The 17,074-nt window shown below is 35.2% G+C and overlaps 1 protein-coding gene across 3 annotated transcripts in view; it reads left to right on the top strand.

The window, feature by feature from the left end:
- POT1 (protection of telomeres 1) overlaps positions 1 to 17,074 on the top strand; it is a 69,401-nt gene that overhangs the window by 11,994 nt on the left and 40,333 nt on the right. For all 3 annotated transcript variants that reach the window (XM_054074567.1, XM_054074572.1, XM_054074581.1), the window contains 3 exons: positions 5,164 to 5,274; positions 6,288 to 6,329; positions 7,530 to 7,644. In XM_054074567.1, the coding sequence (XP_053930542.1) occupies positions 5,164 to 5,274; positions 6,288 to 6,329; positions 7,530 to 7,644 (268 nt within the window). The remainder of the gene's footprint in view (positions 1 to 5,163; positions 5,275 to 6,287; positions 6,330 to 7,529; positions 7,645 to 17,074) is intronic.

The following is a 17,074-nucleotide window of genomic DNA, read 5'->3' as shown; positions in this document are numbered from 1 at the left end:
TTGATAAAATAGATTTCTAGAATTAATTTCATATAAAAGACAGAAATAATTCAAAACTATGTACACTGTTTTCTTTATTGGCTGAGTGCTGGTGTCTTGGTTTGATTACCTCCCGGGTAAAGAACATTGGCAGGTCACCTTATGATCTTGTGAGACACAGTGCTGCAATTAAATAAGGAAAACAAGCTGAAAACAATTACCTTAGTAGTTTTTTATTAGATTGCTTTTCACTTTGCTGACATTTTGGTATTAGTCACATATTATTAAAATTAGCATACCATACATTATGGCTCATGTTAGTGATTTTTCATTTACAGTAGAAGTTCACACAAAATCATAGAAAGGTTTTGACTGGAAGAGACCGTTAAAAATTATCTAGTCCAACCTCCTTGCAATCGGCAGGGACATCTTTCACTCCATCAGATTACTCCAAAGCCCCGTCCAACCTGACTTTAAACACTTCCAGAGATGAGGCATTCACAACATCCCTGGGCAACTTGTTCCAGTATCTCTCCACCCTCACCTTGTGTCCAATCTAAAGCTACCTTTTTCAGTTTAAAACTATCACCCGTCTCCTCTTAGTACAGGTGTTAGAAAAAAGTCTTTCTCCACCGTAAAGATGGAAAGGTATCTGGTAAAGAAAATAGGACTATTTTCATGTTCTTAGCAATATTATTTATGCACAGAACTGAAGGGTTTTCTCAAATGTTGAAATATCAATGGCTTCGTTAGAATTCTGTCAGGGTTTTTCAGCTCAAATGGACAAGTACACCTGAATGCTGGTGATCTATATGTTGAAAAAGGATAACAATTGTAACAGAACTTAGGGCACATCAAAATTTCACTTAAAGTCCAAGTTGCTTTGGATTTATTTTAATTTTAGTTCAGAGGCATTTGTATTCTTTTTATGTAAGGTTAAATAATGACTTTTGCTTGCTTCTCAGCTTTTCGTTTTATTTATTTTTAAAGAGGAAAAGATCTATTTATATTCCTTGAGAGTGATTTTGGTGCTTCTGGGTAGTAGTTTATATACCCTTAACAGTATCAAGCTTTAGAGATGCATGCATCAGTTCATGAGATATATGGGACCAGAGATGCTAATTTGAAGAATTACACCTATCATTAGAGCTGAGGTGTTTATATAATGACTAGTGACCTGTATTATAGGGGTTTATATGATTACGTGATTATCAGTATTCAGACACTGAAACCTTTTGAATCTCTACATTTGCATCATTGTTAATGTGACTAAATTAATACAGATTTGATTAATATGTATACGTTAGAAGGAACTGAATGTTTAGTTATTGCTTTTATCATGTACATAATCCTCAAACATCAAGTCACATACGCTGGCTACCTCTGCAAAGGTGTCTTGCCCAAGAAAAAGTTACTATTTCTCTTTTTTCAACAGTAGTGTAAGTGTTTAGAGCTTTTAATCCCTCTTCAAATTTCAATTGAAGTCAGTAAAGAAGTTTGGAGCTTACAGAATACGTAGGACAGACTGACATGACAGTGAAATTTATGTCTGTAAAAGGCAAGGCTAAAAAAACCCTTATTTTTATAAATATTTAGTGAATAGTTGAAGAAATTTATCTGAAGTTATAGTTGTGACTTAGTGCAGCATTTAAAAAAAATGTAGGATCATATATAGTTGAAAACTTCCCATGGAAATGAAAATGCTGGCATATGTCTTTGCAGACACGTCTCTCTTTATGTCACTCTTACCTTGCCTTATTTCCAGTCACATAACTTTTTAAATTACATTTCTAATTAATATTAATAATGATCAATAGTACTATCAATAATAATTCATTTCAAATAAGTATTAGAGATGCTTACTGTGTTTTTAATGAATCTGTAAAATGCTTCAGAAGTCTTGCTTAGCAGTGTGATTCGAGGATTTTTTTCTGATGTCATTTACCATATGGCTTCCATCAGCATATAGTCGAGTTTATGTCATGAACTGAAAGGATTAAAACTTTGTTTTTGAAGAAATCACTGCATCTGAGAAACGTTTTCCAGCAAAAGGTGCTTGTTCCGACAGATAGCATGGTGGTGGGTCTTGGGAAGTATACATTATCTGTAGTGTGTCATCTATTCAATAAGTCTGAGTGAGAAAAATAAAAATTCTGTAGGACATGTTTATCTATTTACATATAATATCTGCTCCAGCCAGCGTGGTTGTCATATGCTAAAGAAAGAGACATGCTTGAAGATCAGTAAAATCAGTTCAGTCTGTTCAGGGAAGAAAAATCTTTTACATCTGTCAGATATGTATAAAATAAGAAGTGACAATCTTTATGCAAATGTCTTGATTCCACAGAATTTTGACAATGACTCTAAGATGGGTAGTTAGTGAATTTACCAAATATGCAACCTATGGATTCATTTTAAATTTAAAGAACAAATCACTTTTATTGTCCTGATAAAAATACAAATCTTAAACAGGGCCCTGAGCAGCAATTAGGAGGCAGAAAGATCAGTACTAAAGAGCTGAGCAGGAAACCGCAACCCACAGGCAATGATCCCTGGAGAGCCACAGTGCACTAAAACCAGTGTTTGGTCCTCCCCAGTGATCTGAACCTTCATGATACTTTCCACATGTCTCAAATGAGATTTTAATTTTGGAAGAATATGAACCTAAGGAAACAGAATGTTTTCTGAAACTAGCAGAGCTGCACTTTTGACAGTTGCGAAATAGATTTAAGTTTTAAAAGCCCAACATTTTAGCCATTAAAGAATTACTGCAATAATGTCTAATACTTTTTATTTGCTGTTTACAGTTTAATACTTCACGGTTTTATAGGTTTCCGTATTGTACTTCCTATATTGTGACAGCTTTAGCTAATTAGCCTGGGGAGATGAGCAGGCTATTCTCAAAAATGTGAATAACTATGTTGTTCTTGTATCCTTAGAACTTTCTGATTCTGTAACAGAATAACCATCAGAGAAAATATTGTCTTTCCTTTATTGTTCACCTCTTTTAAATGACGGGAATAGGATTGCTATTTCCTGTTTAAAAATGGAAGCCAATCTATTTTAAAAACTAATTTACAATGTTACATTTCCAAGCACTATGCAGACCTTATGTAAATTTTTTGCATGTTTAGAAACTGCAAGTCACAACCTGTTAAAGTTGAGTCTAAATTTATAACGAATCTGAGAGTATCCTTGTTTTTCCTACCTGTAAAACTAGATTTTTGAGATTTGCGCTATCTTTTTTTCTCATTGAAATTGCACAGTTGTTTTTCCAGATGTTCTTTGAATATCGTGTTACATGTTGCATAATGCATGAGATTAATCTCCAGTGGTCTAATATTAATCACGTGTGAAGTTTCCCTTTATCAGCCTGTGTAAATGCTTGAGTCTGTGTAATTCTGAAGTTCCCTCTACCACAGGAGAGCAAGTCAAGTCAGCTGTATAGAGCTCCAATCCTGACTCAGCAACCAAGTCCCAGAGTCTTGTGCACCTTGCAATCTAATAAAATGCTGAAATGGGAATAATGTACAGCAGGGTATAGCTTTTTAGCTGAAGGTTGATGCCACTGTTGAAGAAACACCATGAGTAGCATCAGCAACAGTGAAAGGAAAGACACATTCTAACACCTGGTTTCTGCAAAATAGCTGAGTTTCCTAAAGCCCGTGTTTGTGTGTATTTGTATCTGAAAAGAACAGAACAACTTTAATGTTAGCAGGGCGACATGTTCCAGGTGCAAGGAATATTGAGTTCTCTAATTGTTTTGACTCATTTTAACTTTCTTAGCACTGAGTATGACTTGCACTTAGGTGACTTAGATATTATCTTTTAGTCCGAATATACATTGTATTCCCATTTCTGACACTTATCTGAAAGTCACCATGACCTAACTAGTTTTGATGTGTCTTAAATGGTCTGATTAAACTTATATCTTCTGCAGTAATTTACTTCTTTTTGCAAATCCTTTAAAAACTAAATGTATCACTGTCACTTAAATGAGCAGCCTTTCTTGCACAAAATATTAAGGTTTTGGAGCTTAAATCATTTAGAGTAGCATTTTCAGATTGCTGAAATGACAAAAAAAGAGGCATGGTAGTGCGGTATTTGGCTAAAACTGTCAAGTTTAATCAGAGATCTCTTATATATGTTGTAAACAAATAACCACATGAAGAAAAGTCATTCAGTAAAAGCTTATGGTAGTGCTTTTGGTAGGAGATTGAATAGAGATAGGGTACCACATCTAATATGTTTATTGGAATGCATCACCCCGGTACAGCCCTGCTATACAGTTCTAGTACCAAAGGAGATGACTATAAAGGAGCTTTACGTTGTATCAGAGTTCTCGGCTATGTCTTTGTTTGGTCATATACCTTTCTTATCATCTCCATCTCCTAAATACATTTTCTATCTTCTGCCCTTTTTTTTTTTTTTTTTTTTTCTGTAAGATTGCTACTAAAAAGGTGAGTTGCTACAGGCACTTGAATTGCTTACCACTTAAATAAACTTTTTCTTATTCACTTCATGGGATCTGAGGAGCTTTATACCCAAGTGGAAAGTGCAGTTGCAAATACAGTTCCTTCCTGTGCCAAAATCTCAGGAGTGATGCCAGAGAAGTTTGCAAAGTCTCTTTTGCTACCAGAAACTTAACTAGATATCGATTGAGCTATGTATTTTACTCTTAAGGAAGAAATTGGAAGATGTCAAGCCAACCAAAACAGAAAATATTTACAAGGAGAGTCTCTTCAAAGTGCATTTGTAACTCAATAATAAATAAGTTCTGAGAAGAGTGTTTTGTCACTGCTGATCCAATGTGTGATTCCATCTCTAGATTAGTTAAGATTACCCAGAAAGTTCTTCAGTATATTCAATTGGAATGCTTCTTTTGCTTTATTCAGTGTGACTCTTCCCCTCTAGCCCTTGTTAAAATTAGCACTCAGTCACATTAGCATAAACAGTGCAAAAATTTTAGTAGAATTTGATAAAAAAATGTTTGTTGGCATTGGTTGAAAATATGAATTCTGTGGGTAGAACTAAATAGAGAAACTTAAAGCACTTAGAATTTGTTCAGGATTTTTTGTTTCTTTAACGTTTTGAGGCTTTAGTGAAATTTCACATCATATGTTCTTAAAATAGAATATATGATTCAGTCTATGTAATCATCTGCTTATCACCCTATCCCCATAGGATACCTTTGCAGTTGCAGGATTTAAGGTGGCAAAATCACCTACAGCGAGAGAGGATGGTAGACATGGTTGCCACCTGGAGGTGTCTGAAGAAGCTGGATCCACCATCTATGTACGTGGGTACCCAATTTTTTTTTCTTTTTTACCTTTTTTCCCAAATAACATTAACATTTTGCTTTACAGTAGGAAAAAATCAATAAAATCTATTAGAATCTGAAGTACTACAGATTATTTTAGTGTGTTCATCATAAGACAGAACAGATTTTTGTGTCTGTGTGCACATGCATGCTATTTTATAATACCTCTGTGCATGCAAGACCCAAATCATCTCAGGCCTCCTAGGTAAATTTCTGCTTGTTCAATGCAGAAATTTGACCTTAGTTGGTCTGAGATAGATCCCTAGCGCTATATAAGCCATTCTTGCGCATAACACAATTCAGTAATACAGAGAAGATAGAGGGTGTAAGGCTGATCTTAGGTCAATAGTTTTTACTTTCCTCTGGACTATGAGTTTATACTGCTTTAACTCATATCATTATACCTTGCATTTGAAATACATGGATTCTACATTTTTAATTTTTAAAAGATAATTACACCCCTTTTTTTCCTGTGGAAATTCATTCTTTTGTACTGTTCTCACATAGATACTGAAACTAAGGTTTTAAAAACTTAGTTGGAATCTTCAGTGGGATATTTCTAATACTTATCCCAACCGTTATAGGCTCTTGTGAGAAAGCATTGCACATTTTTGATCACTGTAATTGTCTACTGCTGTTAAAAAGAATGATGGCATTGTACTAACCTCTATTAAGCAAGTCACTATTAGTAGTTTAAATTTGTGGCCTCCAACTTTCAAATACTGACTCTCCTAATGCGACCTCATATATTCAACCAAGTGTGTTTCTACTTTAGAAAGTATGTGTTTTTGAAGTAGCTTTTATCTGAGTGTAATTGGAGCAAATGTGTTGTTTTTTCTGTAGGATAAAATTTTACTAGTTTCAAAGGTGATTCGCATATCAAGAGTCTTACGTTTATAGTGTATATATTTGCTTTAATATTATCGAATCTTGTTATATTTGCAATGCCTTCAATTTTGTAATCAGTGTGCTATTTTTTTTTCCTCAGATTTATACAGTATCAAGTACTGTTTCAGAAACTGCATCTGTGGTAAGTTTATATTCGGGATGTTTTTGAACCATGTAAAATTACTACATGTAAATAAGAATGTACAGAATTCTTTCTCTTTCCTGTTTATTTTAATTCCTTACTCTCATCTTAGCAGTCAATTTGTTTAGCTTTTGATTTTGCCACTAATATGCCTGGAAAACAGAATAAAATATGAAAAAGTAGTACTTTTCCTATACTTGCAGTATAGTTCCCATTTCGATCTCAGAGTAGTCTGTATGTTGTTTTAGAAAATAAAAACTAGAAAGGTAACTTCCGTTCTAAATGAGAGTGTATGCTTATGCTTTAAAACACATGGAAATCTGAATCTACCTTTCATTTCAATTCAGACGTCATGGACTGGTTTTAACATTTCTTTTGACTACTGTTTGGAACAAGCCTTCGTGTCTGAATTAAAATTCTACTGGAAGTAGTATATTTAAGGCATAGAAATTAATGCATGAAATTTTATTGTTCTTTATCATAAGGTAAAGACTTAGTACCAAAATTATACAGCTTTACTTCATGTTGATGTTATGAAGTTTCATTTTTTTTTTCCCCCCAATAAAGTAATCGAAAACCAGTTTTCGGGCAGTTTGGCAGAACATATATTCTTTAGAAGAGACTAATCAGTGTATAATATAACCTTGAGATGGTAAGAGGGTAGTTCTTAAATCGTAGAAGGTAGTCCTTAATGTCATTAATCCCCCAAAAAGTGTGCTGTTTTAATAGTAAGACTTACACAGTGGCTGAGAGAGGTAAACCAGCCCCCCAAAACAGTGATTCTGTGCAGTGATGCTGCCAGTAAGAATTACAAAATCATTTATGTATGTGCTTTAAAAAGCTGTTTGGATGGACATTTTAAAATAAATGAGTAAAAAATTACTTTGTATCATTCTTTATTCGAATTACTTTCGTTCGCCTATTTCATGTATTGAAACTTACTTGAACTGACTGGTTGGTTTAATTGTAAGGAAGATGCACTCACAAAAAGAAATGGAAATAAGTGTTTTGTTCTTTATTATCTGTGAAAAAATTTATATATTCTTAGAGATAGTAAAGTGAGAAAGATGGAAAGAAATAGCCTTTTTTTTAAGGTTAAATAAAGCATATGTGAGGGTGAATGGTGTTAAAAGACAAAATTCTGGGTGAATGTTTGGATAATTTTTTCTTCTGTTCCCTAATTTTGTCATGCCTTTCCAGTCTGTTGCACCAAAATATGTGTATACTCCTCTGAATCGTCTTAAAGATGGAACTGTAGTGAATTTATATGGTGTTGTGAAGTTCTTCAAGCCTCCATATGTAAGCAAAGGAACTGGTATGTACTATATTAAAGAAATATAAAATCTTGGCCTTTGAACAGAACTGTTCCTACTATATTCTTACTAAAACAAAAAATTCAGATCATGCTTTGACCATCATTCCCAGCTAACATCAAGAAAACGGAACAACAGTTGGGTAAGGGATACCAGAGTCTGTTTAGGTAGACTGGTGTACAAAAGCCCTGTACCTACCCTTGCGAGAAAGGATTGTTGTGTATCTATGTGCATTTCTTTCTTGAGATTTTGACAATCAGTGTTATGATACACTATAAATGCAGTGCCAGCAAATTTGTTACTTGTAGAAGCAGTGCAACAACTGAATTAATTTTTCTGTGAGGTGAACACTTAACTGATTATGCTAGTTTTGCCAGAAGATTGCACTAGTTCACTAGGTGCTCACTAAATACTCGTCTAGGTGAATTCCTCCTGAATTCGATTAAGCAGTAGAACTTTATTTTTTATTCAGAATTAATCAAAGTATTTTCTGCTTATTATGAATTTACTGTGCATTTTAAAGTTGTGGGGGCTTTCTAAATGTATATCTAATCAAACAAAAATGAGTAGATTGTGATGTTGACTGTTGATTTTTTGTGGTCTTAATTATGCATGCAAGTTTCTTGAATAATGTCAGTAGCTATAAGTTTTCTTCTAAATACAGAAATTGAAGAAGTGAGCATTAAATCAGAACCAAGAGTTAGTGGCATGTCTGCAAAACCTTTTGCAAACAGATCTGTGTGATCTTACTTGCTCAAAAACTGCCAGCAGCAGTCTGAAGGTGATGCACTCAAGATAAGGCAGTAAATGCCTCTGTGAAAGCACAGAGCTGTACCTGCAGTTCCAGGGCTTCCAGAGTGAGATTTGCCTGCAGTTAGGTAGCTTGAAACATAAGCGAATAGCTGAAAGCTGTGCAGACGTGATGGCACACATGCAAAAAGTTCCAACTCCAACTAAGGTTCAACTAATGGCTTCACTTTTGAAGCAGTCTTCAGCCTTTTTTTGAATCAGCTTAGAGTGTATGAGTGGGAGGAGTGTCTGGGAAATCTGTGGAAATGTGTGTATGTTCGTTTCAGTGTGTTCAACTGAACTATAATAATGTAATCTGTGTTGTGAGCATACTTAATTATTTCATTAAGTGCATGTAGTATTCTTCTCCCTGACAAACACAAATAGTGGTATGACAGACCCTCTTGCCAGTAAGTTTTTGCTCTCACTTGTAACTGAAGTGTGGTCTGATGCTGGCCCACAGAAAAGACTGGATGCGGGCATGCTGCTCTCTAGGCTGTTGTACACTAAGTGTCAGCTGTACTAAAGGCAGCCACCGGCCCAGTCAGTGGTCATAGTTATACAGAGTTATACAAGTTAAGTTATACAGAGCAGCATAGGATTTTTCAAGAATATATTAGATTAACTGGATCTACAAGCTAATGAATAGCTTTTGGGAATTCAACAGCATTTTCACATACTCTTGAACATGTTTTTTCTGCAGCACTAGGGCTCAGTGCTCTGTGTCTGCAGGGGAGCAGCTCTGTGCTTCCCGTAGAGTTACTTGTCAAAATATGTTCTCATTGGTGTTTATTGTGAGATGGTGACAAGCTTGCTCCTAGAAAACCTTTGCACTCTACTTGAGAAGGCAGTAGTGTTGCCCAAAATAGCTCTGCAACATGAAAAACAAGTCTGAAGAATTTAGGATAATCTAATGTAAACATTAACATAAAAAATTAGATGTAGTTATTATGTTGGGAACTGATCCAGTAACAGTCTGTCTTTTTTCATAGCAAATATGCTGCATGTTTAGTTTTTTTTCCTCTTGAGGCTAAATTAAAAAGAATATTATCATATTCTGCATAGTCATTGGTACACTAAAGTTATTTTGCTAAACAATAAATTTCAAATCTTAACAAATACTGATTTGGTTGCTTTATAAGAGGAAAAAAGCAAGTGGTAGTTGTTAGAGAAAACTGTGGAAGAGGTGTCACTTGTTTTTTCAGAAGATAATTGTTTTTTGGTCATGCTATGGCCCAGTAAAAGCAGAGAAGTACAAATTCCAGTTGGTTTACTTTATGAATGTTACAGCGCAACAGATGTTCTTAGATGTAAATGAGGAATAATGGTAAGTAAAAGTATCGGCAGGAATTCAGTGTACTTAGACTAGAAATAGAAAAGTGTTCTAGCATCTAATTAGAAATGCAAACATTCGTAAAATACGGAATTAAGTGTGTGCTTGTTTGCTTGTGTGTGTACAGATCACAAATTCTGCTAGATTAGAAGTAATAGTAATACAAATTATTCTGTCCTTAGAGCTGAATACTTATACAACTGTTGTGTGATTTACCTACTAGTAATACTTAAATAATACTTAATAGACTAAAAAGTATTAATTCAAAGAGAGACTCCAGAAGGATCTCTTCAAAGGTGAGAAGTAGGTTCCCAGACAATAGTGAATGGGTTGTGTTATGTTTTTGGGGCCTTAAGGAGAAGGATTTGGGGCTGCCAGGATTGAAAAAGGATTGAAAATGGGAAAGCAAGCTGTGCTGCGTGCAGGTGCTCAGGCACCGATAGCTCAGGGCTGCAGGGTAGACTCTGTGAGGAGAGGTCGGGGCTGCCCTCTGCCAAACACAGACAGTTCCGGTTCACTCCAGCTGGTCCACCGCAGTGCACGTCTGAGCCCAATGGCCAAGCTGGCGGTCCCTCTGGTAAAACGTAGTTTAAAAAGGGCGAAATGCTACACAGCAGTGAGAAGCGAAGAAAAAAGTGTGAGAAACAGCCCTGTGTCCCCAAAGTCAGAGGAGCTGGAGGGAAGGAGTTGCTCTAGGTACTGGAGCAGAGATTCCCCTGCAGCTGGGGGAGGGACCTTGAATAAGCAGAGTTATCTACACTGCAGCCTGTGAGAAACTCACACTTGAGCAGGCTTTATCCCAAAGGATGGCAGCCCATGGAAGGACCTACACTGGAGCAGACAAAAAAATGTGAGAAAGATGGAGCAGTGAGAAGAGCTGTTACAGACTGACCACAACTCCCCTGTTCCCCATCCCACTGCACTGCTTGAGGGAAGAACAGCCCAGGTGGAGATATTGGGAAAGAAGTGAAGTTGAGCGGGGGAAAAAGGAGGCTTCTGGGGAAAGGTGTTGTAGTCTTATTTCTCATCATCTTGCCCTATTTTTATTGACCTAAAATTATATTAATCCTTCCCAAGTCAATTCTGTTTTCACCATTGATGGTAACTGGCAAGCGGTCTCCCTGTCTTAAGCTCAACCTGCAAGCTTTTCCTCTCTATTTTCTCCCCTGTCCTGTTGAGGACGGGAAGTGAGACATGGCCTACGTGAACGCATGGCAGCCATCTGATTCACTTGCTACTTTATCATGAAAATCTCTAGAACAGTTTTAATTTGTTTGAGTTTTAGTGTAAAAATATTCACAACTGGGTTAAATATTTCAGTGTTGATTTGGGGTTTTTTTTGCACAATCCAGAGTTCTGAGAAGGTGCAAAATGCTCAATGATTGCTCTGAGCTGTCAGGGCATGAAAAGGTCTTTGTCAGAAGATTCTGTAGTCACATTAGATCTGGCACAATCCTGCACTAATACATTCTCCTTCTGACATGGTGTTAATAGAATCATATAGCTTTAAGCTGGTACCTGCTGGAAGAATAGGCAGTGGAGCCATTGTACTTAATCCATATGGGTCTTTATTCACTGTGTAGATATACCCCTAGATATGAGATATTCCTCCTTCTAAAATATATTAAAGGTTAGGGCTGAAGCTTTGCAGTGTGTTCTCACTGAAAGCAAGTGATGCTTAATTTAGCCTTGTCAGCTTATATAATCTATAATTAAAGGTTCATCATTTCAGTTACCATTATCACATTAGATGAATGTTAGAACACTGATGAGTGAAATGAGTTTTCTTTATGATCATGAATTTTTATTTATCACAGAGAAAGTTGTTTTAACTGAGCATGCTTCACTTCAGGGCATGTAGTTTTGGTATGTCTGTACGTGAGAAATTTGTGTGTGCCGAAAACTGTCCAAATAAATACTTCAGGTCTTGCTTGGTACAACAGAGAGACAGGCTTCTGTCTGCTAGGTCTGCTGGAAGTAATCAAAATTATATTCTAGCTTTCGTTCATGAATAGTTTAAGAGTCTGAGATATTTTAAATTTAAAAGTGATTCTCATCTCTCTTCCTCTCCCTTAAGCCCAAGGACATTTCAAGTCTTAGCCTGAGTAAAAACAGTAAATATAGAAGAAAAAGAGGCTCTGTCTTTGTAGTGTCCAATTACAGAGACTATGTGCTTGATGACCATGAAACTTTTGGGATATTACAATATGACGCTACTGCTTTCCCAACCCTTTCTTTTTTTTCCTGCAGATATTAGTCAGTGTTTTCTGTAATGCAGGTAAGAATTAGGTCAAGAAGAGTCCTCATTACTGGTTAAAAATAAGTCGTAAGAGTAATGTCCTGTTTTCCTGGGGAAACCTCCAAATAGCCTGTTCTCCTAGATATATGCACTGTATTCATATGTTACGTGACTAATTAAAATATCGTTTTAGCCTGCCTAGACATGCACGTGGGCAGTAACTTTTATTTTTATGAAATAGTTCTTAGAAGCAAAGTGAATATAGGATAGCATTTCCAGAAAGTACACATCTGAAAACCTTGAACAGTTCCACGTCAGTTGTTCTACATGCCCAAAACGCAGCCTGAGAGCCATAAGTCAGGTTTTTAAAAATATTTTGAAACCTAAATTTTATTTTCACTTTTTGCTTGATCTCAAGCCAGGTTCATCAGCATTATTAGACCAGAAATTTTTTTTAACTATGTAGGTGGACAAACATAAAACTACAGCATATGAGCAACTTTAATTAAAATAGTCAAGTTTTACTAAGTAGTACTGTAAGAGTACAAAGTGAACAATTACCAACTGTTGTGGTATCTGATGATGTATTTGTGAGAAGTCAGGCTGAGATTTATGGCTGCAGCAGTTTAAAGTACTGTGTTCCTTTTTTTTTTTTTCCCCAAAATTGTAATATTGAAGATAAATTTGGCAGAACAGAATATAAACTGTTGCAGAGGTAAAGAGAGTGATTTTATTTCTGAAACCTGAAATCTGAAGGTGAGCATAATGCTCGTTTTTAATCATAGTGGTTTCTGTGTTTCTTTTTTAAATAATCAGTTTCCTGTCATCTAATATTGAAGATAAATAAAAGTTTAAAAAAATCTAAAAGGTAAGTGAAAAATTCAACAGTTGAATAAATAGTTAATTGAAGGAAATCTCAAGACAATTACTTATATCTACAATTTGCAAGTGATGACATTAAAGCATCTGTTTAGCCAGATGCTTCTGGTAGTTGCTGAATTGTTTGCATCTCTTAAGTGTATCACCATGTTAGAAATAACAAGCTGTACTAAAACATCTTCAGTTAGTTTCTATAGAGGTTTTGTTTTCAGCTTCTGCAATATCTGTGTTTGTACATACAGATACAAACAGATACAGATATCTGTGTGTGTACTTTTGTATTTTTTTTCCTGTGTTATAGTGAACATATTTGGCAAGTTAGCTGTTTCAACTGCTTGTTTTTAGTACGAAGACACTTGTGTATTTAGTGGCCTCAGTAATTCCTGAAAACAGTATGTTTGGTTTAGTTTTGAAGAGAGAATAATTTGCTACAATAATCTCTCTTTTTTCTCTGTGTGTTGAAATATAAGAAACAGAAGGCACTCTCTAGTTAAAGTCCCTTGTTGCCAACAACGTTGCCAAAAACATTTTTATCCCTTTGCAGTGGGAGGTTATTGATTTGGGATAGTGAGTTTCCAATTAAATGTTAATCAGGAATACATATGTGATTGCCTGAAAGGGGATTTGTAATTAGATGGATGCTTTCTGCCTTAAAAATGTATACAGGCGTATTTGTTAGGAACTGCTGTAGTCCTCAGTAAAACTAAAGTGAATGTTTAATCAGTAAGTTATAAATGTCTTTGTACAACTTCAGTAGCTACTAATCTGGAAAGCTTTTGTAGCAATTTTGGTTTTCTTATGATGACCGAAAAAACAAGTAGTAAGTGAAGATGTGGGGGTTAGTTTTTTTGTTTGTTTTATGTATCTACACACTGTGGAGAGATGCTGACTTTCTGAGCATGCTGTTGAATGATGTAACAGTCCATAAAAGAACGGAAATACTATGTCAATTATAAAAAGCTGTAATCTGAAGAATAAATATAAACTGTCATCACAGTGGAGGAAATTGCAATGACCATTACAAGTCTAGAAAATATTCACATTTCAAACTGTTGAAAGTCAGGACCTAGAAGCTTGGAGATCAGCATTCTCTATGTAGTTAATGTAACATACTAATCTTGACTTGGAATTTTATTGATTTTTAAGCTAGTCTTTGCAGTAATAATTAAATCCTTTTGTTGCATACATTTATTTTCTTAAAAAGCTGCTTTACCGATCAGTTGGGGTTTTTTTCATGAGCTGAAATAAAAGACTTAAGTAGCAAGCTAAAGTAATCATATTTTGAAAGAACGCTAAAGACTGGTCTGAAATTGTGTATGAAGCATATTAAACAGATGTATCACTCTCTACTTCCATTTAAATCAAACATCCCTTCTGCCTCCTTGTTGTTTTCATGAACATCAATTCTGAGGTGTTGAAAGCATCCTTAAAGATGCTTGGACCCTCGCATGATGCTAACCCTGTGTGGGAATAGTTCTTCATAATAAATAAATGTATTTAAAAAACATATGTGCAGTTTGGAGTTCTGTGTAGTATCAGCCTAAATACAGTGGTTTTACTGAGTCAGTCTGGTATGGAAGTAAAACTTTTCTTTTTTAGTATAAAAATTTTCTGAACTATCCATGCATTGTATCCTCCTGTTAAGACAGATTATTACATGCAAAAATTACTTGTGGTCAAATTTCTCTTCTTTAAGAAAAGTTTGTCAGTGGATTAAATGTATGTAGTAAAGGAAAATACACTTCAGTATGCATACTTTCATTACATTTTTGTTATTATTTTTAGCTTTGTAACTGAGAGATTTATCCTTATTGGAAAGTATATTTCAAAAACTCAAATTTTAGAGTAACGACATCTATTAGGTCATTTCCTGTATCACTGGGACTACTTAAATTCAGCAGTTCGGTTTAGAATTTTACTCTTACCATTTGTGCAGACAACTGAATTCAATCACTGAACTATAATGCTGCTATGGAAAGCAAAAAGTAATTTTCACATTCCAACCGGAGAGGGAAAGACAAGCGGCTTTTTGGTTTTAACCTTCAAAGGGGCTTTCTAGATGAGGATTTATTAAAAAGAAAATCAGTCTTTAGGCTTTGTTCTTAAAGAGCTCTATTTTAATTAGATTTATTGTAGAAGTGATGTTTTGAGGTAATAGTTGAGAATGTAAGTCCAAAATCAGAGAAAGAGAACATATATGAAGTCGAAAGTGTACCCTGATAATGCAAGTATAATATTTTATACTACTTTGAATAGAATGATTATTAGTCTTTTGAGTATGCTAATGGCACAGGAAATGGAGGAAGTGTTTTAACCTTTTCCTGCTCAAATAGGCAGCTGCACATGCATGAAGCTGACTAGGCTGTATAATCACAGCATCAAAAAGTAACCACAATTTTTATGCGGAAAGTTTTTTCACCCTTGATTCCTATGTTGGATTATATCAATGCACTCTAATGTTATATCCTTAAACTATTTTAAATCTATGTAACATGTGGGTTTTTTTCTTCTTAATTGTTCATATTGCTTACATCGCTTTGCAGCTGATCTGTTAAGTTAACCACTAGAATTCATACCCAAATAAATACAACAATCCACCTTTGGATTACAGTAGTGAATACCTGCAGTTTTGTCAGCCACTGACTAGACTTTATTCATGTCTACTTATGCCAGTGTAAAGTGTCAGAATAAGCGTTATGTAACACTTGACCTTATGCCTTTGGTGAGAATGTGAAAAAGAACTGTGCTTAGCAACTTCTGAGTGCCATAGATGAGAATTTGTCATTATTGAATCTGTGTGAAAATCTTGGGGAGGAAGAACAGTACTGTTTTCATAGAAATGCTATAGCTTTTTATGTCTGTAGGAAATAATGTTATTTTTCTTGGGAAACCTTCACCGGATTTCCTCTTCCAACACTTCACTCACCACCTTCCTTCTTAGTGGTGCCGTCTGCTCTGATGCAGGTTGTTCAATGGGCCTCAGTCCTTTTGTGGATGTATATGCTGTGGTGTGGGCTTACAAGTCACACTTGCTTTGACCTTGAACTTCATGAACTTCATTGAGTCACCTTCCCTGGAGGTGTTTAAGGGACGGGTGGATGAGATGCTAAGGGGCATGGTTTAGGGATTGTTAGGAATGGTTGGACTATGACCCAGTGGGTCCTTTCCAACCTGGTGATTCTATGATTCTATGTATATTCTTCCAGTGTTTAATCTCTCCCTTACAGAAGTTGAAAAAACTCAAATTGTCAAACGAGAAGCTTCTGGCCATTTTTTTCAAATTTCTGTTATAAATACAGAATTCTGTTTCTATACTTTATTGGTATATGGGCAATAGAATTCATATACAGGTTTATTCATTGTTAGTTAATTTTACTTCCTTTACTGTTTACTCGATGCCCAGTGAATTAAGATTGTGTCTTTTTGTGTTACTTTATTTAGAGAGTTTTATATCTTGAACAGTGTTCCCATTCTTGGCACCTTAAGAGAATGGATGCAAGTCTTCATGCATGAAGTCTGTTTCTAAGACTTATGACTCATTTTTTTACAGTGTTGAGATTCTGTTCTTGGCAGTTACCCAAATGTGACATAAAAATGAATAACAAACTTTTAGTTTAAATGGGGGTCTGCAATAGTAAGACTATAGCAGGATTATAGGGTTTCTGTACAATGAGAAACTGTTCCTGCTTCTAGGTGATATGTCTGCATTTTGTGCAGGTCTGTAGTGTGGATAACTTTTACAATGAAAACTTGCATTCTTAAAATAGGATTGTGAAAGCAAAAATGTGTGTTAAAGTAGATAGTCTTAGAATATTGGAGAGTTGCCCAAGCACTTAGAGTAATTCACGTGTAGTGATTTATAAATTTTTAATCAGAATGAGTAATAGCAGAATCTTTTCATTCTTGGTTCCGGTCTGAAAGCACTGTGTGCACTGCAGTTTAGATATTGCCATTCTTTTCAGACTATAGAAAAATGCTAAGAGAAACGTTCATGTTATACCAGTGTGGATCAGTACAAAATGACTTGATTTATTTTTTTTTGCCATTCTTACTAATAGTGGTTTTGTGCTTTCGCATTCTGACATTTAAGAGTGGCGTGCTTGAGTGGAAAACCATTGCAAGAGTTTAAACTTTAGAAATTTTAAATTGTATATCATTGAGAAATTTTAAATTGTGTATCATTGAATATCTA

Source organism: Cuculus canorus, chromosome 1, assembly GCF_017976375.1.
Source record: "Cuculus canorus isolate bCucCan1 chromosome 1, bCucCan1.pri, whole genome shotgun sequence".
NCBI lineage: Eukaryota > Metazoa > Chordata > Aves > Cuculiformes > Cuculidae > Cuculus > Cuculus canorus.
Note: the sequence above shows the minus strand (reverse complement) of the source record. Positions and strands in the feature narration are given on the sequence as shown.